The 24,154-nt window shown below is 48.2% G+C and overlaps 1 protein-coding gene across 1 annotated transcript in view; it reads left to right on the top strand.

The window, feature by feature from the left end:
- Positions 1–24,154, top strand: part of dok1b (docking protein 1b) — a 79,553-nt gene that overhangs the window by 35,679 nt on the left and 19,720 nt on the right. Inside the window, exon 2 of the mRNA XM_055664856.1 lies at positions 19,946–20,245. Coding sequence (XP_055520831.1) covers positions 19,946–20,245 — 300 coding nt within the window. The remainder of the gene's footprint in view (positions 1–19,945; positions 20,246–24,154) is intronic.

Raw genomic sequence — 24,154 nt, 5'->3', positions numbered from 1 at the left:
GCAATAGTTAAGAGCTTGAGTCACAGGGAGAGTGCTGCTTCAGCCCACCAATGCAGCAGTAATATGTTGGTATCTCTGATGCTGAAATCATCACCAAGCCTTCACCCTCCCTCACCCAGGATGACTCACCTGGTGCTCCACGTAATCCTCCAACATTTTCCCCACCTCCAACGGCATCCCACCACAAGCCACAGTTCTTCCCCTTTCCCCTGCTTAAAGGGCCTGTCCCACTGTACGAGGTAATTCAAGAGTTCTCCCAAGTTTTCCCCTGATTCAAACTCGGAGAATGTTCGTAGCGTAGAAAATGTCCACGAGTAAAAAAATGCTGGTGATGAAAAAAATCAGTCTGAAGTTTTACTCGACGAGCCGCTACGGGACATCTTCCGAACTCCTGCAGCCTCATCCACGAGTTTCTCCGCATTTTTGTCTACGTTCTTCGATTTTCGAAGCATCTGCAGTTCTGGGAGAACGCTTGAATTACATAGAAACACTTTGTGTGCTCTGCTTCATTTGAAGGTTCGGCCCTTCGAGCCTTGATGTTGGCTGATCATCCAACTCAGGGGCCACAGTTAAGTACCTGCCTTCTCTCCATACCCACTGATCCCTTTAGCCACAAGGGCCACATCTAACTCCCTCTTAAATATAGCCAATGAACTGGCCTCAACTACCTTCTGTGGCAGTGGAGAATTCCACAGATTCACCACTCTCTGTGTGAAAATATTTTTTCTGGATCTTTCAAGATTAAAGGATTTGAGATATCCTTAAAGTGTGACCCCTTGTCCCTGGATAGCACAATGAAATTCTTGAAGAGTACAATGGCTCTTGAAGATGGCGGATTTTGGGGGATATTGAGAGAAGGCGAGGAGCTGATTGTTATTTCAGCCATGATCACAATGAATGGGAAGCTCTCAAAGGGCCAATACACAATATTGTCCATTGGAGATATCTAGATGTGTTGAGCAATAGTTAAGAGCTTGAGTCCAGGGAGACTGCCATTTCAGCCCATGAATGAACATCCACATGTTGGTATCCTGATGCTGAAATCTCACCATATCCCTTGACTCTCCCTCACCCAGAGACTATCACCTGTCTCTTCCAGGTAATCCTCCAAATTGGCCTCCACTGCCTTCCAACGGCAGAGAATTCCACAGATACACAACTCTCTGGGTGAACAAGTTTTTCCTCGTCTCCATTCTAAAAGGCCAACCCCTTATTAATTAAAGAGTGGCCCCTGGTTCTGGACTCGCCCAAACTCGGGGACGTATGTTTCCTAGGAGTTGCGTGTACAATCCCGTAGCGCCTCTAATGCTAACGGTCACTTGGAAATCCTGATTCGCGACTTGGATGGAGGACACTAGTAAAAATGTCATGGACCGAGTAAAGTCTTTCCTGGTGAGGAAAAAGGTTCACCTCTGCTCCTCACCCTCCTCATTATTACTGTCCTCCGATGTCAACTCCTCTATATCGGCGAGACCAAGTGCAGGCTCGGCGATCGTTTCGCTAAACACCTCCGCTCAGTCCGTCTTAATCTCCTGGTGGTCCAGCACTTCAACTCCCCCTCCCGTTCCCAATGCGACCTTTCTGTCCTGGGCCTCCTCCATGGCCAGAGTGAGGCCCAGCGCAAATAAGCCAGTTCGGTATTCCGAAAAACGCAAGGAATCATGGGATTTTTCAAAGGTCATTCGAGAATAGAAAAAGTGAACGGGGTGCCTGGTAGCGGGGGAGAGCGGGGTGCAACAGCGAGAGAGAGGGGGTGTATGCGAGTGGGAGACAATGAGAGACGGTGAGAGGTGGGGGAATAGAGGTTTCAGTTAGACAGACAACCACTGGTAAAGCCTTGGCTCGTTGCTTATAGGAGAGTCGAGAAAATGTCCTCAATCGATAGAATGCAACTTCGGAACCCCCTCGTCGAGACCGCGCTGGAGATTTCCGCGGGTGCAAGGGACAAATTACCTAAAGTTTGCGTTGAGTGAACGGAGTGTTCTTACCATCCTCGTCGTACGCCGGCGTTTTGTGAGAGCGGGATCGAGGAGTTTAGCCCGACAGGCGGCCTGCGGTAGCTGGTGCCTCTCCGCTCACTCGCCGCCGGAAGAAGTGACACCTCTACTCTCCGGGTCGAACGCTGCCTCCTCGATTCCGCTATTCGGTGGCGGCTGAATGGGATTCCAGAGCATCACCGATGCCTCACATCAGCTGCTGTTCCCCCGCCGCCTGTCCGGGTAATGTGACCGACGTTGGCTGAGCTGAAGCTGGGATCCAACCGCTCTCACGTAACGCTGGTGTACAGCGAGGACGTTAAGAACACTCAGTTCACTCAGCGCAAACTTTTGGTCATTTGTTCCTTGGGCCCGCGGAAATCCCCGCTCCCATCCATCCCAGCCACGGTGCAAAAGTCTAATGTGTGGGTGTCTGAAGGAGGGAGGGTCAAGTCAAGTGTATTCGTCACATACACATACGAGATGAGCAGTGAAATGAAAAGTGGCAATGCTCGCTGAACTTTGTGCCAAAAGCAAACAAACAAACTACAAACAGAATGGAACAGGATCACATATTCTTTCACATATTACATATGGTGGGAGGAAGGAAAAAGGGAAAAAACAGCAATTTTGAAAAAACAGTAGAATGGTACAGTAAAGTTAGTCCCTGTTGAGGTAGGAGTCTTCTATCCAGAGTGTCGGCGCAGGCCCGCAGCCAGAGAGGAGGGGAGGTGCCGGCCCCAGCTCGACTCGTAGGGGCCGGGCGGGGTTGAGCTGGAGTTGGTGCTTCTTTTGCCAGTTAGGTATTGCGACTGCGCATGCACAGGTCATGGGTCACTCGGGATAAACACTTTCGGCGGCCGTGCCGCTGCATGGCTGCGTCTCATCCCTAAGCCTTGGATAGACTTGGTTTATACTCTCTGGAATTTAGAAGATTGAGGGGGGATCTTATAGAAACTTACAAAATTCTTAAGGGGTTGGACAGTCTAGATGCAGGAAGATTGTTCCCGATGTTGGGGAAGTCCAGGACAAGGGGTCACAGCTTAAGGATAAGGGGGATATCCTTTAAAACTGAGATGAGGAGAACTTTTTTCACACAGAGAGTGGTGAATCTCTGGAACTCTCTGCCACAGAGGGTAGTTGAGGCCAGTTCATTGGCTATATTTAAGAGGGAGTTAGATGTGGCCCTTGTGGCTAAGGGGATCAGAGGGTATGGAGAGAAGGCCGGTACGGGATACTGAGTTGGATGATCAGCCATGATCATATTGAATGGCGGTGCAGGCTCGAAGGGCCGAATGGCCTACTCCTGCACCTAATTTCTATGTTTCTATGTTTTCCACGCCGCTCCGGCGGAACAGGCAGAGCCGAGCTGTAGCTGGCGCCCCCCCCCACCGCACTCCCGTCCAGCTCATGCCAGCCCGGGGCCGCCACAGACGTCCCTGGCTGCATTCGGAGAGGACACTCGTGAGGTGACGGGGCCGGCCCAGTGGCGGCTGCTTAGTGATGAGACGCAGCCATGCAGCGGCACGGCCTGCCGAAAGTGTTTATCACGAGCGACCCATGACCTGTGCATGCGCAGTCGCAATACTATATTTAAGAGGGAGTTAGATGTGGCCCTTGTGGCTAAGGGGATCAGGGGGTACGGAGAGAAGGCAGGTACAGGATACTGAGTTGGATGATCAGCCATGATCATATTGAATGGCGGTGCAGGCTCGAAGGGCCGAATGGCCTACTCCTGCACCTATTTTCTATGTTTCTGTTTCTATACCCAACTGGCTTATTGGAGGAACAGCACCCCATATTTTGCTTGGGTAGTCTACAACCTTGGGAAGTATGAACATTGACTTCTCTAATTTTAGATAGCCCTTGCTTTCTCCCTCCTTCCTCTACCCTTCTCAGTTCTCCTACTGACTCTACCTACTTCCTTTCTGTTTCCCGCCCAATCCCACCCCCCGACATCAGTCTGAAGAAGGGTCTCAACCCGAAACATCGCCTATTCCTTGTCTCCATAGATGCTGCCTACTCCAGCATTTTTTGTCTACTTTTGATTTTTCCAGCATCTGCAGTTCCTTCTTAGTCACACAGATCTCGTTGCACTTCCCCTTTTCCTAATGACACCATTCAGATAGTAATCTGCCTTCCTGTTATTGCCATACCAAAGTGGATGACCTCACATTTATCCACATTATACTGCATCTGCCATGCATCTGCCCACTCACCCAACCTGTCCAAGTCACCCTGCATCCTCATAGCATCCTCCTCACAGTTCACACTGCCACCCAGCTTTGTGTCATCTGCAAATTTGCTAATGAGGCATAGAGTGATACAGCGTGGAAACAGGCCCTTCGGCCCAACTAGCCCGCACCGGTCAACATGCCCCAGCTACACCAGTCCTACCTGCCTGCGTTTGGTCTATATCCGTCCATACCTGTCTTATTCATGCACCTGTCTAACTGTTTCTTAAACGTTGCGATAGTCCCAGCCTCAACTACCTGCTCTGTCAGCTTGTTCCATACATCAACCACCCTTTGTGTGAAAAAGTCGCCCCTCATATTCCTATGAAATCTTAATTAACTTCTCCCTATAGCTCAGAACGTCTAGTCCTGGCAACGTCCTCAAAATCTTCTCTATACCCTCTCTAGCTTGACAACATTTTACCTGTAACACGGCGCCCAGAACTGAACACAATACTCTTAAGTGCGGCCTCACCAACGTCTTATACAATTGCAACATGACCTCCTAACTTCTATATTCAATAGTTACACAAAAATGCTGGAGAAACTCAGCGGGTGCAGCAGCATCTATGGAGCGAAGGAAATATTTCCTTCGCTCCATAGATGCTTCGCTCCATAGATGCTGCTGCACCCGCTGAGTTTCTCCAGCATTTTTGTGTACCTTCGATCTTCCAGCATCTGCAGTTCCTTCTTGAACACTTCTATATTCAATACTCTGACTGATGAAGGCCAAAGTGCCAAAAGCCATTTTGACCACCTTATCTACCTGCGACTCGACCATCAAGGAACCATGCACCTGTATTCCTAGATCCCTCTGCTCTACAACACTACCCAGAGGCCTACCATTCACTGTGTAGGTCCTGCCCTTGTTCGACGTCCCAAAATACAACACCTCACACTTCTCTGTATTAAATTCCATCAACCATTCCTCCGCCCACCTGGCCAATCGATCCAGATCTTGCTGCAATCGTTCACAACCATCTTCACTATCTGCAAAACCACTCACTTTTTTATCATCAGCAAACTTGCTATATCAGATAAAACCTGTAAAGTCTGATCGAAGATAGTGTAAGTTTCTCGAATGAGGTAGATAGTAGTTCCGGACTGCTCTCTAGTTGTTGGTAGGATGGCTCACTTGCTTGATAACAGCTGGGAAGAAACAGTCCCTGAATCTGGAGGTGTGTGTTTTCACTCTTGTAGATATTTTGCTCGATGGGAGAGGGGAGAAGAGGGAGTGACCAGGGTGTGACTGGTCCTTGATAATGCTGCTGGCCTTGCTGAGGCAGTGTGAGGTGTAGATGGAGTCAATGAAAGGGAGATAGGCACAAAATGCTGGAGTAACTCAGCGGGACAAGCAGCATCTCTGGAGAGAAGGAATGGGTGAATTTTGGGTCAAGACCCTTATTGTTCCTTACACAATGGAAGGGAGGTTGGTTTGAGTGATGGTCTGGTCTGGGCTGTGTCCACAATTCTCTGCAATATCTTGCGGTCTTGGATGAAGCTGTTCCCAAACTCTTTTGCGCATCTGCAGAAGTTGGTGAGAGTTGTTGGGGACATTGTCTTCCGCTGACTGGATGGCACGCAACAAAAGTAATTCTCAGTTTTCAGATCTTTCTGAAATACTTGTACCATCAACTTTAAAATGTATTAACATTCTTCCTGAATTTTCTGATAACACAATTTGTCTTGCCAAATTTCTGTTCCAAATTTCACATGGTGTGGATTCCCTACCAGGATAATTGCCACACGTTCACCTTCACTACATTAACATTTTGAAACGTGTCCAATTCTCTGCCTCAGAGGGTGGTGGATGCCGGTTCTCTGGATGCTTTCAAGAGAGAGTCAGATAGGGCTCTTAAAAATAGTGGAGTCAGGGGATATGGGGAGAAGGCAGGAACGGGGTACTGACTGTGGATGATCAGCCATGATCACATTGAATGACGGTGCTGGCTCGAAGGGCCGAATGGCCTCCTCCTGCACCTATTGTCTATTGTCCATTGTAAAGATTCTGGGTTAAAACCTGGTCGTGGAGTCGGGCGGCAGGAGCAATCACAGATGCGGAGCAGCGAGAGAGGATGCTGCAGAACTCTCGTCAGAGAGAGGAGGAGAAGTTCTTCAAAGTAGACATACCTTTTGAGGAGATTTTGCGGTGGAGCGGACAAAGTGTGTAGGAAGGAACTGCAGATGCTGGCTCTCATATGCAAGAGGGTAGCTTCCGCTGAACTTTCGAGAAAAGATCAGAAGAGGAGAGCATCGGAGGAAAGATTCGTAGTAAGGAGGATGTGCCTCATCATATTACGTTAGGACTGCTGAGTAGGCAAGCAGAGGGAGTGGAAGTGATTCAGCAGCGTAGGTGGAGGCACAGCCAGAAGTTCCTATTAATAGCGCACCAAAGTCCGTTTGGTTCCTCATTGCTGGCTAGGGTGACCTATTACAGAATCTTATTCTCTGGGTGTGGGGAATCAAGAGGGCATCAGTTTAAGGAGAGAGGGGGAATATATACACCCCCAGTGGTATGAATTCCCCACAGCAGGCAGTGAAGAAAGCTAATGAAATGTTGGCCTTCGTAACAAGAGGATTTCCATGGATCAGCCATGATCATATTGAATGGCGGTGCAGGCTCGAAGGACCGAATGGCCTACTCCTGCACCTATTTTCTATGTTTCAGTGTAGGAGTAAAGAGGTTCTTCTGCAGTTGTATAGGGCTCTGGTAAGAACACATCTGGAGTATTGCGTACAGTTTTCGTCTCCTAATTTGAGGAAGGACATCCTTGTGATTGAGGCAGTGCAGCGTAGGCTCACGAGATTGATCCCTGGGATGGTGGGACTGTCATATGTGGAAAGATTGAAAAGACTAGGCTTGTATTCACTGGAGTTTAGAAGGATGAGGGGGATCTTATAGTAACATATATAAAATTATAAAAGGACTGGACAAGCTAATGCAGGAAAAATGTACCCAATGTTGGGCGAGTCCAGAACCAGGAGCCACAGTCTTAGAATAAAGGGGAGGCCATTTAAGACTGAGGTGAGAACAAACTTTTTCACCCAGAGAGTTGTGAATTTGTGGAATTCCCTGCCACAGAGGGCAGTGGAGGCCAAGTCACTGGATAGATTTAAGAGAGAGTTAGATAGAGCTCTAGGGGCTAGTGGAGTCAAGGGATATGGGGAGAAGGCAGGCACGGGTTATTGATAGGGGACGATCAGCCATGATCACAATGAATGGCGGCTCTGGCTTGAAGGGCCGAATGGCCTCCTCCTGCACCTATTTTCTATGTTTCCATGTTTCTACGTTAATATTGACTTCTCTAACTTCAAGTAACCCTTGCTTTCCCTCTATCTCCATCCCTCTCACTCACAGTTCTCCAGCCAGTTTAACTGTCGGTAATTATATTTCATCTCTGTTTGCATCGTTGTCACCTTCTCCTGACTAACAATGATCTATTCTACATTTCTCATGAACACAATATCTTTTGATGTCTCATTTTCACACACTTTACCCTTCATTATCTCAGTGGAATTCTCTGCCTCAGAGGGCGGTGGAGGCCGGTTCTCTGGATGCTTTCTAGAGAGAGCTAGATAGGGCTCTTAAAGATAGCGGAGTCAGGGGATATGGGGAGAAGGCAGGAACGGGGGTACTGATTGGGGATGATCAGCCATGATCACATTGCATGGCAGTGCGTGCTCAAAGGGCCGAATGGCCTACTCCTGCACCTATTGTCTGTTGTGCCTCCCTCTCCTCTTACTCTCAGTCTGACGAAGGGTTTCGACCCGAAACGTCACCCATTCCCTCTCTCCAGAGATGCTGCCTGTCCCGCTGAGTTGCTCCAGCATTTTGTGTCTACCTTCGATTTAAACTAGCATCTGCAGCTCTTTCTTACACCTGTGAGTTTCATGAGTTCATGAGTTCTCAGAACAGCAGCAGGTTCCTGTCAGCAGAAAGAAAATACATGATTGCAATCGATCCATTCATAGTGTCCAGAGACATGATAAGGGAATAACGTTTAGTGCAAGGTAAAGCCAGCAAAGTCCGAGGGTCACCAACGAGGTAGATAGTAGTTCAGCACTACCTCGGTCCTCACCTTGGTAGTCATAGACAATAGACAATAGGTGCAGGAGTGGGCCATTCGGCCCTTCGAGCCACACCGCCATTCAATGTGATCATGGCTGATCATCCCCAATCAGTACCCCATTCCTGCCTTCTCCCCATATCCCCTGACTCTGCTATTTTTAGGAGCTCTATCTAGCTCTCTCTTGAAAGCATCAGAGAACCTGCCTCCACCCTAAGGCAGAGAATTCCACAGACTCACCACTCTCTGTGAGAAAACGTTTCCTCGTCTCCGTTCTAAATGGCTTACTCCTTATTCATGAAATGCTTCGAGAGGCTGATCAAGAACCACATCTGCGCTTTCCTCCCTCGCAACATGGATCCGCTGCACTTCACATACCGTCCGAACAGATCCACGGACGATGCGGTCTCCCAGGTTCTGCACACCACTCTCTCTCACATTGACAGCCAGAAGGGGGGCTGTGTGAGGATGCTGTTCATTGATTTCAGTTCAGCTTTCAACACAGTCCCCACCAGATTTGCTGGAACTGGGACTGAACACTCCCCTGTGTGCCTGGGTCCTGGACTTTCTCACCGCCAGGCCGCAGGTGGTCAAGATGGGGAGACGTACCTCCAACCCCCTCACCCTGAGCACAGGATCCCCCCCCAGGGTTGTGTCCTCAGCCCCCTACTGTACTCCCTGTACACACATGCCTGTGTAGCCAGGTTCAGCTCCAACTCCATCACGACACTGTGGTGGTGGGCCTGATCTCCGACACCGATGAGAAGGCCTACCGGGAGTAGGAGGCTGATCTGGCACTCTGGTGTCAGGACAACAGTCTCCTCTTGAATGTCACTAAAACTAAGGAGCTGATTGTGGACTTTAGGAGGGCACAACATCCGAGGACGTACACGCCACTGGGGATAAATGGGACTACTGTGGATAGGGTGAGCAGCTTTAAATACCTGGGAGTCCACATCACAGAGGATCTGACATGGACAACACACACTGCCGCACTGGTGAGAAAGGCAAGGCAGCGCCTTTATCACCTCAGGCAGCTGAGGAAATTCACAGTCTCTCTAGGATCCTTCAATCCCTCTACTCTGGTGCTGTAGAAAGCATCCTGTCCAGAAACATCTCGATCTGGTTTGGGGAACGGCTGTGCCCAGGACAGGAAGGCTCTGCAGAGAGTAGTGCGTTCGGTTGAACGTACCATGGGAACTACACTCACCCCACTGCAGGACCTATACACCAGGAGGTGCAACTCCAGAGCCAGCAACATTATGGGGGACCCCTACCACCCCAGCAACGGACTGTTCCAGCTGCTACGGTCAGGCAAACGCCTCCACTGTCACACTGCGAAAACAGAGAGGATGAGACGGAGTTTCTTCCCTCAGGCCGTCAGGACTGTAAACTCTGATCTCACCAGGGCGTAAACACTGTTGTGTCTTTTATTTAAATGTAAATACTGGTTCTGTTGTTCTGTTGTTTTGCACAATCCAATCCCGCAGGCATTGCCTCTTTCATTTCACTGTACATGTTGTATGTGTATGTGACAAATAAAGTTGACTTGACTTGACTAGACTCTCTGGTTGTGGTAGGATGGTTCAGTTGCCTGATACCAGCTCGGAAGAAACTGGAGGTGTGTGTTTTCACACTTCTGTACCTCTTGCCGATGGGAGAGGGGAGAAGAGGGCGTGGCCGGGGTGCGACTGGGCCTTGATGATGCTGCTGGCCTTGCCGAGGCAGCGTGAGGTGTAGATGGAGTCAATGGAAGGGAGGTTGGTTTGTGCGATGGTCTGGGCTGTGCCCACAATTCGCTGCAATTTCTTGCGGTCTTGGATGGAGCTGTTCCCAAACCGTGCTGTGATGCATCCCGATAAAATGCTTCGAAGGTTAATTGACTAGATGGGCCGAAAGGCATGTTTCCACACTGTATCGCTGAACTAAAGTCTACTCCCTCTCCCTCCTAACCCCATTCTCCTGCCTTCTCCCCATAAACCCGTGACACCCGTACTGATCACATTGTGGGCTGAAGATCCAGTTGTCATTCTCGTGCTGAACTGTTCTATGAAGGAGGTACTCAAAAATGCTGGAGAAACTCAGCGGGTGCAGCAGCATCTATGGAGCGAAGGAAATAGGCAGCGTTTCGGGCCGAAACCCTTCTTTAGACTATGTCTTTCCGCTCATTCCCTGAAGACATATTTTAAAGTAAGATTTGCTCAGCTGCACATTCAGAACAAACCAGTTTCAATGTGTTTTGAAAGAACTGCATTTCTGAACAGTTTGTGCCAGGGTTATTGATTCTGGACAGACTTATCACTAGAGTTTTGTTATACAACACCTCCAGCTGCCCTGCCTTAACAAACACCCATTTTCCTATATTTTTCTATCACAATTTGATCAAATATAATGTGTGGCCTTTTACATGCAGAGGGTGGTGATCGGGTGGCACGGTGGCGCAGCGGTAGAGTTGCTGCCTCACAGCGCCAGAGACCCGTGTTCGATCCCGACTATGGTCGCTATCTGTACGGAGTTTGTACGTTCTCCCCGTGACCTGCGTGGGTTTTCTTCGGGTGCTCAGCCATGATCATATTGAATGGCGGTGCAGACTTGAAGGGCCGAATGGCCTACTCCTGCACCTATTGCTCCGGTTGTGCTCCAGTTTCCTCCCACACTCCAAAGACTTACAGGTTTGTAGGTTAATTGGCTTGGTATAAGTGTAAATCGTCCCTTGCACGTGTAGGACAGGGTTAATGTGAGGGGGTCGCTGGTCGGAGCGGACTTGGTGGGCCGAAGGGCCTCTTTCCACGCTGTATCTCCAAACTGAACTACATATAAGAGGCTTTTAGATGGGCACAAGGATGTGTAGAGGACGGAAGGAGATGGTTCACACAGCACAGAAACAGGTTCTGCCACCCAACTTGCCCACAGGGAATGAATGAAAATGTTATTGTCACATATGAAATTCTTTGCTTGCATGCAAATAGTATGCATATAGTATGCAAATAGGTATGCAAATAGTCGCCAATGAAGGGCCCTTTGTTCCTTCCCTCGGCAGCGACTTCCTTACCGAGGTACAGTGAAAAGCTTTGTTCTGCTTGCTATCCAAGCAAATCATATATGCATACAGTCAGGTCAAACTCAAGTAAAATAGGGTGGAGCAAAGGGGGAAGGTACACAGTGCAGAATATAGTTCTCAGCATTGTAGTGCATCAGTTCCAGAGACAAAGTCCAATATCCGCAATGGAGTAGAGGTGAATCGGACAGTACCCTAGCTTATGGAAGGACCAGGGTAAGGTTTATGGTGAGAGGAAAGATTTGATTCAGTATTCAGTATTTACTTTAATGTCATTTTAACTGAGTATTTACATACACAGATGAAACGAAAAAATTGTTTCTCAATCGGTTCCCATCAGTGCGGTTAATAAAAACAGAATAAATACATATAGCTTTAAAAATTAAAATTACCATATCTAAAATAGGCCTAAAAATTGAAATAAAAACAGACATTCAGACCGAACAGTGGCTTTGCTTTGACAGGTGCCTAGCTGTTAAAGTATGGGCGAGGTTAGATGTGTTGGTGTATGATGTATGGGGAGGGGACACAGTCCGTTAACCAGTCTTATTGCCTGTGGGAAGAAGCTGTGGTGCATCCTGCTAGTTTTGCAGCTGATGCTCCTGTACCTCTTCCCAGATGGCAGAATGGAGAAGATGTGGTGTGATGGATGATAGGGGTCCTTAATAATGGAGATGGCTCTGCTGATGCTCCGCTTCTGATAGATCTCCAACAGGAAAGGGAGTGGGGCACCAATGATCCTGCTGGCTGTCTTCACTATCCTGTTCAGTTGGTTTTGCTCATAAGCCTTGCAGCTCCCAAACCAGGAAGTGATGCCGTCGGTCAGTATAGTCTTGATGGTGCCCCTGTAGAAGGTCCTTAGATGAACAGTAGGGAGACCTGCTTTCCTTAGTCTCCGGAGGGGGTGGAGCCGCTGCTGAGCTCTTTTGATCACTGCTGTTGTGTTGGTCGTGGAGGTCAGGTCCTCCGCCAGGTGGAGTCCCAAGAACTTCACACTGTTGATCCTCTCCACAGCAGCTCCATCAATATACAGCGGAGTGTGATGGTGTTTTCCAGCCCTCCTGAAATCGATCACCATTTCCTTAGTCTTTTCCACATTGAGGGTGAGATTGTGAGATCTGCACCACTCTGTAAGCAGCTCCATCTCCATGCTGTACGCCGACTCATTGTTGTCGCTGATGAGACCCACCACTGTTGTGTCATCAGCGAACTTGTTGATATAGTTGTTGCTGAGTCTGGCAGTACAGCCATGGGTAAGCAGACTGAACAGCAGGGGGCTTAGGACACAGCCTTGGGGTGAGCCAGTGCTCACAGTGATGGTTCTTGATGTCTGACTGCCCACCCTGACTGTCTGCTGCCGTTGTGTCAAAAAATTAAGGACCCAGTTGCAAGTGCCAGTGTCCACCTTGATAGGAGTCTGAATGACTCAGAGGGTGGTAGGTATATGGAAGAGTTGCCAGAGGAGGTTAGTTGAGGCAGGTACAATAACAACATTTACATGACAACAGGAGGGAGAAAGCAAGGACTACCTGAAATTGCTCCTGGATTGAGAAGGAAAATACTCCCTCCTTCCCCTCCCCTTCCCAGCTCTCCCACAGCCCACTGTCTCCGCCTCTTCCTTTCTTCTTCCTTTTTTCGGGTCGAGACCCTTCAGATCAGGTCTTTGTATCACTCTATAGACAAAGGAGTAACTCTTTGTAACCCTCTCGTTAGTTAGCACATCTTCCCCAGCCAACAAAGGGCCAATTTGGACTCCATCCTTCCTGACGATCACCTGTTGTTGGCGCTGATTTGTTCTGGCCTTTTCTCATCTCCAGTTAAGTCCCCACCATCGGGATATCAGATTGGTTATTGCGGACTGGGCGGAGGTGTTCGGCGAAACGATCTTGGCTTGGCGATCTGTTCGCCGAACACCTCCGCTTGGTTTACTACGACGACTCTATTTACGTATATATATTTATTGCTCATATTCTATGTTCGCTCTTCTGGGTGAGATGCTAACTGCATTTCGTTGTCTCTGTACTGTACACTGCACAATGACAATATAGTTTGAATCTGAATCTCAGTTCGCAAACCAAGCGTAGGCTTGGCGATCGCTTCGCCCAACACCTCCGCTCGGTCCGCAATAACCTACCTGATCTCCCGGTGGCTCAGCACTTCAACTCCCCCTCCCATTCCGAATCTGACCTATCTTTCCTGGGCCTCCTCCATGGCCAGAGTGAGCACCATTGGAAATTGGAGGAGCAGCACCTCATATTCCTCTTGGGCAGTCTGCACCCCAGCAGCATGAACATTGACTTCTCCAATTTCCGGTAGCTTTATTGTGTCCTTCCCTTCTCAGCTCTCCCTCAGCTCTCTGGCTCCTCCTCTTCCTTTCTTCTTCCCGCCCCCTCCACCCCACATCAGTCTGGAGAAGGGTTTCGGCCCGAAACGTTGCCTATCTCCTTCGCTCCACAGATGCTGCCGCACACGCTGAGTTTCTCCAGCACTTTTGTCTACCTTCGATTTTTCAGCATCAGCAGTTACTTCTTAAACATACTGATTGGAGATGATCAGCCATGATCACACTGAATGGTGGTGCTGGCTCGGGGCCGAATGGCCTCCTCCTGCACCTATTGTCTATTATCTATAAGGCAGAGGAATGGGGTTAGGAGGGTGAGATAAATCAGCCATGATTGATTGGCGGAGTAGACTTGATAGAAACATAGAAAATAGGTGCAGGAGGAGGCCATTCGGCCCTTCGAGCCAGCACCGCCATTCACTGTGATTATGGCTGATCATCCCCAATCAATAACCAGTGCCTGCCTTCTCCCCATATCCCTTGATTCCACTAGCCCCTAGAGCTCTAAATTTAGGTATCTAAACCTAAATTTTAGTAGTTACTTAAGTTATGATGTCGGATGGAAGCTGCATACCCAAATCTTGTTGCACATGTGCAATGAAAATAAAAGATATTATTATTAATATTATTATTATTATCTAACTCTCTCTTAAATCCATCCAGTGACCTGGCCTCCACTGCCCTCTGTGGCAGGGAATTTCATAAATTCACAACTGGGTGAAAATGTTTTTTCTCATATCAGTCTTAAATGGCCTCCCCTTTAATCTAAGATTGTGGCCCCTGGTTCTGGACTCGCCCAACATTGGGAACATTTTTCCTGCATCTAGCTTGTCCAGTCCTTTTATAATTTTATATGTTTCTATGATGGGCCGAATGGCCTAATTCTACTCTATCACTTATGACCTCAAGACCTTACACCGCTCTTATACACAGCCTCTTATAGTTTGAGAGGATTGCATAAAGACTCAGTTGTCATTCTGTGATCTGCAGTTTCTGACCTTTTTTTAGAAATATAGAACATAGAAACATAGGAAAAATAGGTGCATGAGTAGGCCATTCGGCCCTTCGAACCAGCACCTCCATTCAATATGATCCTGGCTGATCATCTAAAATCAGTACCCCATTCCTGCCGTCTCCCCATATCCCTTGATTCCTTTAGTCCTATGGGCTATGTCTCAATTTGTCAAATTAACCATTTACTTTTGTTGTTCTGGGGATTTCCAGAAAGAGGAAGGATTTGGCAGCAATGAATCAAATGACAGATAGTTGTAGCCAATAAAAGTCGCATGTCAATTCACAAATCACTCTTCCTTGTCACAGCGACTCTGATCTGGAGAGGCTGATTCATCAACTAGCTTATGGTTCAATGCTGCTTTTATTGTCAGACGTGCAAAAAGCTTAGAGATATAGCACGGAAACAGGCCCTTCAGCCCGCCGCGTCCACAATCCCCCACACTCAAACGCTATCTGACACACACTAGGGACAATTTACCATTTTACCAAGCCAATTTGTCCGATCCATGTACCTATCTATGATGGGATAGCCACAGTCTCAACTATTGTATAGGGCTCTGGTGAGACAACATCTGTAGTATTGTGTACAGTTTTAGTCTCCTAATTTGAGGAAGGACATCCTTGTGATTGAGGCAGTGCAGCGTAGGTTCACGAGGTTGATCCCTGGGATGGCGGGACTGTCATATGAGGAAAGATTGAAAAGACTAGGCTTGTATTCACTGGAGTTTAGAAGGATGAGGGGGCATCTTATAGAAACAAATAAAATTATAAAAGGACTGGACAAGCTAGATGCAGGAAAAATGTTCCCAATGTTGGGCGAGTCCAGAACCAGGGGCCACAGTCTTAGAATAAAGGGGAGGTCATTTAAGACTGAGGTGAGAAAAACTTTTTCACCCGGAGAGTTGTGAATTTATGGAATTCCCTGCCACAGAGGGCAGTGGAGGCCAAGTCACAGGATGGATTTAAGAGAGAGTTAGATAGAGCTCTAGAGGCTAGTGGAGTCAAGGGATATGGGGAGAAGGCAGGCACGGGTTATTGATAGGGGGCGATCAGCCATGATCACAATGAATGGCAGTGCTGGCTCGAAGGGCCAAATGGCCTCCTCCTGCTCCTATTTTCAACGAATTACCTCCTCTGGCAGCTCGTTCCATACACCCACCACCTTTTGAATGAAAAGGTTACCCCTCAGATTCCTATTAAATCTTATCCCCTTCAGCTTGAACCTATGTCCTCTGGTCCTCGATTCCCCCACTCTGGGCAAGAGACTCTGTGCATCTACAAAATCTATTCCTCTCAAGATTTTATGCACCGCTATAAGATCTTCCCTCATCCACCTGCGCTCCAAGGAATAGAGACCCAGAGAGTCTATCTAGGATTAGAGATCATAGCCTCAGAATTAAAGAACGCACCTTGAGAAAGGAGATGAGGAGGCCATTCGGCCCTTCGAGCCAGCACCGCCATTCATTGTGACCATGGCTGATCATCCCCAATCAGTACCCCGTTCCTGCCTTCTCCCCATATCCCCTGACTCCACCGGTTCTCCGAGGCAGAGATTTTCAATTATACAGATAATAATCTGCCTCCTTGTTCCTGCCACCAAAGTGGATAACCTCACATTTATCTACATTATACTGCATCTGCCATGCATCAGCCCACTCACCCAACCTTTCCAAGTCACCCTGCAACCTCCTAGCATCCTCTTCGCAGTTCACACTGCCACCCAGCTTTGTGTCATCTGCAAATGTGCTTAGGTTCCTTTAGGAAGGAGATGAGGAGGAATTTCCTAAGTCAGTTCTGTGGAATTCTTTGCCACAAAAGGCAAAGAATTCCACAGATCTACATCCACTGGCTCTCCTTCATCCATTTTACTTATTACAGCCTCAAAAAATTCCAGAAGATTAGTCAAGCAGGATTTCCCCGACATAAATCCATGCTGACTTGGACTAATCCCTTTACTGCTATTCAAATGCGCCTTATTTACATCTTTAATAATTGACTCCAGCATCTTCCCCACCACCGATGTCAGGCTAACTGGTCTATAATTCCCCATTTTCTCTCTCCCTCCTTTCTTGAAAAGTGGGATAACATTAGCTACCCTCCAATCCACAGGAACTGATCCTGAATCTATAGAACATTGGAAAATGATCACCAATGCGTCCACAATTTCTAGAGCCACCTCCATGAGGACCCTGTGATTCAGACCATCAGGCCCTGGGGATTTATCAGCCTTCAATCCCATCAGTCTACCCAATACTATTTCTCGCCTAATGCAAATTTCTTTCAGTTCCTCTGTCTCGCTAGATCGTCTGTCCTCTGGGGGATTGTTTGTGTCTTCCTGAGTGAAGACAGAACCAAAGTACCTGTTCAACTCTTCTGCCATTTCCTTGTTTCCGCATAATAATTTCCCCTGTTTCTGCCTTCAAGGGACCCACATTTGTCTTTACAAAGGGGACTATGAAGGCATGAGAGAGGAGCTGGCCAAGGTTGACTGGAAAAGGATCCTAGCAGGAATTATGGTGGAACAGCAATGGCAGGAATTTCTGAGCATAATCCAGAAGATGCAGGATCATTTCATTCCCAAGAGGAAGAAAGATTCTAAGGGGAGTAAGAGGCGACTGTGGCTGACAAGGGGAAGTTAGGGACTAAAACTAAAACTAAAAGAAGAGGTATATAACATAGCAAAGAGTAGCGGGAAGCCAGAGGATTGGGAAACTTTCAACGGACATTAGAAGGCACCAAAAAGGGCAATACGGGCTGAAAAGATGAAGTATGAAGGTAAGAATATAAAGGATAGTGAAAAGCTCTCTGGAGACATTTTCACTATCCTCAGTGGGGCAGGCAGCATCTCTGGATAGAACGTTTCGGCCTGAGACCATTCTTCAGACTGAGAGTCAGGGGAGAGGGAGACACAGAGATAAGGGTCTCGACTCGAAACGTCACCCGTACCTTCTCTCCAGAGATGCTGCCTGACCCACTGAGTTACTCCAGCATTTTCTGTCCATTTTCGATATAAACCAGCACCTGCAGTCCCTTCGTACACACTCAATGGAAGGGAGGTCGGTTTGTGTGATGGTCTGGGCTGCGTCCACAATTTGCTGCAATTTCTTGCGGTCTTGGATGGAGCTGTTCCCAAACCGTGCTGTGATGCATCCCGATAAAATGCTTTCTGGACCCTCTCCAGAGCTAGCACATCCTCAGATTATGAGTTCCAAAACTGCTCACAATACTCCAAATGCGGCGTGACCAGCGCCTTGTTGAGCCTCTGCATTACATCCCTGTTTTTGTATTCTTGTCTTCTCAAAATCAACCACCCCATCTACCTGTGAAGGTAGACAAAAATGCTGGAGAAACTCAGTGGGTGAGGCAGCATATATAGAGCGGAGGAAAGACATTCTTGCCATAGAGGGAGTACAGAGAAGGCTCACAAGACTGATTCCTGGGATGTCAGGACTTTCATATGAAGAAAGACTGGATAGACTCGGCTTGTACTCGCTAGAATTTAGAAGATTGAGGGCTGATCTTATAGAAACTTACAAAATTCTTAAGGGGTTGGACAGGCTAGAGGCAGGAAGATTGTTCCCAATGTTGGGGAAGTCCAGAACAAGGGGTCACAGTTTAAGGATAAGGGGGAAATCTTTTAGGACCGAGATGAGAAAAACATTTTTCACACGGAGAGTGGTGAATCTCTGGAATTCTCTGCCACAGAAGGTAGTTAGGGCCAGTTCATTGGCTATATTTAAGAAAGAGTTAGATGTGGCCCTTGTGGCTGAAGGGATCAGGGGGTATGGAGAGAAGGCAGGTACAGGATACTGAGTTGGATGATCAGCCATGATCATATTGAATGGCAGTGCAGGCTCGAAGGGCCAAATGGCCTACTCCTGCACCTATTTTCTATGTTTCTATGAATAGGTGACGTTTCGGGTCGAGACCCTTCTTCAGACTAATGTGGGGGTGGAGGGGGGAGGCGATAAGAAGAAAGGAAGAGGCGGAGACAGTGGGCTGCGGGAGAGCTGGGAAGGGGAGGGGAAGGAGGGAGAAAGCAAGGACTACCTGAAATTGTTCATACGGCTGGGGTGTAAACTACCTAAGCGAAATATGAGGTGCTGCTCCTCCAATTTACGGTAGGACTCACTCTGGCCATGGAGGAGGCCCAGGATAGAAAGGTCGGATTCGGAATGGGAGGGGGAGTTGAAGTGCTGAGCCACTGGGAGATCAGGTTGGTTAATGCGAACTGTGCGGAGGAACTATCTCCTCTCTATCTACCTGTGATGCTATTTACAGGGAATGATGTACCTACAGATCAAGTCTAGTCAAGTGAGTTTATTGTCATGTGTCCCAGATAGGACAATGAAATTTTTGCTTTGCTGCAACACAGCAGGAGTTCAAGTTCAAGTGAGTTTATTGTCATGTGTCCCTGTAGGGGACAATGAAATTCTTGCTTTGCTTCAGAACATAGTAGGCATTTATAATAATAATAATCTTATTTATATAGCACATTTTCAGGCAACTTGCATTGACCCCAAAGTGCTTCACATAATTACATTACATTACACACAGGCAAAGATGGGTGAAGTGTCTTGCCCAAGGACACAACGACAGTATGCACTCCAAGCGGGATTCGAACCGGCTACCTTCCGGTTGCCAGCCGAACACTTAGCCCATTGTGCCATCTGTCGTCCCACACAATTTACTACAATACAGATCAGTGTGTCCATATACCATAATATAAATATATACACACATGAATAAATAAACTGATACATGGCAAATAACAGAAAATGGGTTATTAATAATCAGAGTTTTGTCCGAGCCAGGTTTAATAGCCTGATGGCTGTGTGGAAGTAGCTATTCCTGAACCTGGTTGTTGCAGTCTTCAGGCTCCTGCACCTTCTACCTGAAGGTAGCGGGGAGATGAGTGTGTGGCCAGGATGGTGTGGGTCCTTGATGATGCTGCCAGCCTTTTTGAGGCAGCGACTGCGATAAATCCCCTCGATGGAAGGAAGGTCAGAGCCGATGATGCACAGGGCAGTGTTTACTACTTTTTGTAGTCTTTTCCTCTCCAGGGCGCTCAAGTTGCCGAACCAAGCCACGATGCAACCGGTCAGCATGCTCTCTACTGTGCACCTGTAGAAGTTAGAGAGAGTCCTCCTTTGTCCAATGGTCAATGGACAGAGCAATGTCGGGCTGCTGATTTTAGTGAGGGAAACGTTGCCTGGCGTGACTGATTACAAGTTTGTTTCTGATTCTCTTTGCAGAAGAATTGTTGGAAGAAGAATTGGTTTGTGCTGTACCCGGCCAGTCAGCATGGGATCTCCCGGCTGGAATTCTTCGACAGCAAGGAGAACGTGTCCGAAAAGCAGACGACCAAAAAGATGGACAAGAAGATAATCCGCCTGTCCAATTGCATTAGGATCACGCACGTGGCCAGCGAGGTGTGTCCGAAGGATTGCATGTCAGCGTTCGCCATCGAAACCGAGGACAAGCTCTACACCTTTGCTGCTGAGAAGTCGACCAGCGCGGAATGGGTGGAAAAACTCTGCGAGACGGCTTTCCCGGTGAGTCAACGAGTGGTAGGAAAGGTTTAGAGAGATATGGGTCAAATGGGTCGAGCCCAATATGCCAACTTTGTTTCGCTTAGTTTAGAGATATAGCGTGGAAACAGGCCCTTCGGCCCAGCGAGTCCGCGCCGACCTGCGATTACCCGTTCACACTAGTTTAGAGATACAGTGTGGAAACAGGCCCTTCGGCCCACCGAGTCCACGCCAACCAGCGATCCCCGCACACTAACACTGTCCTACAGGTAGACAAAAAAGCTGGAGAAACTCAGCAGGTGAGGCGGCATCTATGGAGCGATGAAACAGGTGACATTTCGGGTCGAGGACCTTCTTCAGACTCAGCGGGGCAGGCACCAATGTCTGAAGAAGTGTCTCGACCCAAAACGTCGCCTATTTCCTTCACTCCATAGATGCTGCCTCACCCGCTGAGTTTCCCCAGCTTTTTTGTCTACCTTCGATTTTTCCAGCATCCGCAGTTCCTTCTTAAACACTATCCTACACCTCACGAGGGGCAATTTACATTTACACCAAGCCAATTAACCTGCAAACCTGCACGTCTTTGGAGTGTGGGATGAAACCGGAGATCCCGGAGAAAACCCACGCAGGTCACGGGGAGAACGTACAAACTCCGTACAGACAGCATCCGTAGGCAGGATGGAAGCCGGGTCTATGGCGCTGTGAGACAGCGACTCTACCGCTGCGCCACCGTGCCGCCCACTTGGTCGGCATGAACAAGTTGAGCCAAAGGGCATGTTTCTGTGCTCCAACGCTCTATGATTTTGCGACTGTGAGTGATGAGTGAGGTAGTTTGTCGCTCGTGTGTCGGACGATGGAGCTCGCTGTTGGCTTCTGTCATCGTCCAACATGTTGACAGAATTGTCGCCCGACGCGTTGCAGAGTGCATCGTGTCGTCACTTCCAAGGACCGCCACCAGGAGGCGTCTGTCATGATCCCCGCTGAGGTAGTTGCTGCATTGATTTTTATTGTTTGAAACGTATCAGATTGTTAAGGGCTTGGACACGCTAGAGGCAGGAAACATGTTCCCGATGTTGGGGGAGTCCAGAACCAGGGGCCACAGTTTAAGAATAAGGGGTAAGCCATTTACAACGGAGACGAGGAAGTGATGAGACTATGGAATTCTCTGCCTCAGAGGGCAGTGGAGGCAGGTTCTCTGGATGCTTTCAAGAGAGAGCTAGATAGGTCTCTTAAAAATAGCGGAGTCAGGGGATATGGGGAGAAGGCAGGAACGGGGTACTGATTGGGGATGATCAGCCATGATCACATTGAATGGCGGTGCTGGCTCGAAGGGCCAAATGGCCTACTCCTGCACCTATGGTCTATTGTCTATACCTAAATGCTTCCTATCGTATCTGCCTCGACCACCATCCCTGGCACGCGTTCCAGGCACCCACCACCCTCTGTGTAAAAAACTTGACCGGCGCATTTCCTTAACCATTGCCACTCTGACCTTAAACCTATGCCCTCCAGTCTTTGATATATTTCCCTCCTTGGAGGGAAAGGTTCTGACTGTCTACCTATGCCTCCCATAATTTTATATACTTCTTGAGTTTTCCCCTCAACCTTCGTATCAGGGAAAACAGTTCATGTTTGTCCAACCTCTCCTTATAGCTGAAGACATAGAGTGGAGGAGTAACTCAGCGGGGCAGGCAACATATGATGAGCGTTTGAAGGCGCTGGGCATATACTCGCTGGAGTTTCAAAGGATGTAGGGGGGGTGGTCCCATTGAAACTTACCGAGTAGTGAAAGGCCTGGATAGAGTGGATGTAGAGAGGACATTTTCACTAGTGGGAGAGTCTTGGACCAGAGCCCACAGCCTCAAAAGAACCTACTTTTAGAAAGGAGATGAGATCAATATTTTTAGCCAGAGGGTGGTGAATCTGTGGAATTCTTTGCCACAGAAGGCTGTGGAGGCCAAGTCAATGGATATTTTTACGGGAGAGATTGTCAGAATCTTGATTAGTATGGGTGTCAGGGGTTATAAGAAGAAGGCAGGAGAATGGGGTTGAGAGCAGTGGCGGACTGGGTCTAAAAATATTAGTTGCCGGGAGTCAAAGGGGGCTCACCCACAACTACAATGCTATCTTTTAACAGGGGCCCACTTGCCATCACTTGCTATCACTTCATCAGGGGCTCACTTGCCATTGGGCAAGCTGACACCCTGGCCAGCCCGCCACTGGTTGAGAGGGAAAGATAGATCAGCCATGATTGAATGGTGGAGTAGACTTGATGGGTCGAATGGCCTAATTCTGTTCCTATCAATTATGATCTTATGAACATGACAATAGACAATAGGTGCAGGAGTAGGCCATTTGGCCCTTCGAGCCAGCACCGCCATTCAACGTTCTGAGAACGTCGAACGTGTGATTAGCACGTTTGCAGATGACACTAAAGTGGGTGGCATTGTAGAAAGTGAAGATGGTTGTCAATAATTGCGGCAGGATCTTGATCTGTTGGGCAGGTGGGCTGAGGAATTGTTGGTGGAATTTAATACAGAAAAGGTATTGTATTTTGGGGAAGTCTAACATGGGCAGGACCTACAGTGAATGGTAGGGCCCTATGGAGTGTTGTAGACAGTATGGAGTGAGGAAGGACATCCTTGTGATTGAGGCAGTGCAGCGTAGGTTCACGAGAATGATCCCTGGGATGGCGGGACTGTCATATGAGAAAAGATTGAAAAGACTAGGCTTGTATTCACTGGAGTTTAGAAGGATGAGGGGGAATCTTATAGAAACATATAAAATTATAAAAGGACTGGACAAGGAAGATGCAGGAAAAATGTTCCCAATGTTGGATGAGTCCAGAACCAGGGGCCACAGTCTTAGAATAAAGGGGAGGTCATTTAAGACTGAGGTGAGAAAAAACGTTTTCACCCAGAGAGTTGTGAATTTGTGGAATTCCCTGCCACAGAGGGCAGTGGAGGCCAAGAGTCACTGGATGGATTTAAGAGAGAGTTAGATAGAGCTCTACAGAGGGGCTAGTGGAGTCAGGGATATGGGGAGAGAGAAGATAGAAGGCAGGCACGGGTTATTGATAGGGGACGATCAGCCATGATCACAATGAATGGCGGTGCTGGCTCGAAGGGCCGAATGGCCTCCTCCTGCACCTATTTTTTATGTTTCTATGAAGGGCTCTCTGGAGTGTTGTAGAACAGATGGATCTAGGAAGGCAGGTACATAGTTCCTTGAAGGTGGCATCACAGGGAGATAGGGTGGACAAAAAGGGTCTCGGACCATTGGGCTTCATCAGCCAGAGCATTGAGCTTAGAAATTGGGAGGTCATGACTCTGTAGAAGTGACTCAACCCAAAACGTCATCCGTTCCTTCTCTCCCGAGATGCTGCCTGTCCCACTGAGTTACTCCAGTATTTTGTGCCGATCTTCGGTGTAAACCGGCATCTGTAGTTCCTACCCTACAGAGATAGACACAAAAAGCTGGAGTAACGCAGCGGGACAGGCAGCATCTGTGGAGAGATAGAATGGGTGACGTTCAGCTCGAGACCCTTCCTCCTTCCCACAGAGGTCTTGTTACAGTTGTATAAAACATCGGTCAGGCCACATTTAGAGTAGTGTGTTCAGTTTCGGTCACCATGTTACAGGAAAGATGTTGTCAAGCTGGAAGGGGTGCAGAGAAGATTTACAAGGATGTTGCCAAGACTCAAGGGTGTGAGCTATAGGGAGAGGCTGGTCAGGCTGGGACTCTATTCCATGGAGCGCAGGAGGATGAGGGGTGATCTTATAGAGGTGTACAAGATCATGAGAGGAATAGATCGGGTAGATGCACAGAATCTCTTGCCCATAGTAGGGGAATCAAGAATCAGAGGACATAATTTTAAGGTGAGGGGGGGGGTGGGGGGGAATTGAAATAGTAACCTGAGGGGTAACTTTTTCA

The sequence above is a fragment of the Leucoraja erinacea genome, chromosome 48, assembly GCF_028641065.1.
Source record: "Leucoraja erinacea ecotype New England chromosome 48, Leri_hhj_1, whole genome shotgun sequence".
NCBI classification, from domain to species: Eukaryota; Metazoa; Chordata; class Chondrichthyes; order Rajiformes; family Rajidae; genus Leucoraja; species Leucoraja erinaceus.
This window is presented reverse-complemented; position numbering and strand designations above follow the sequence as displayed.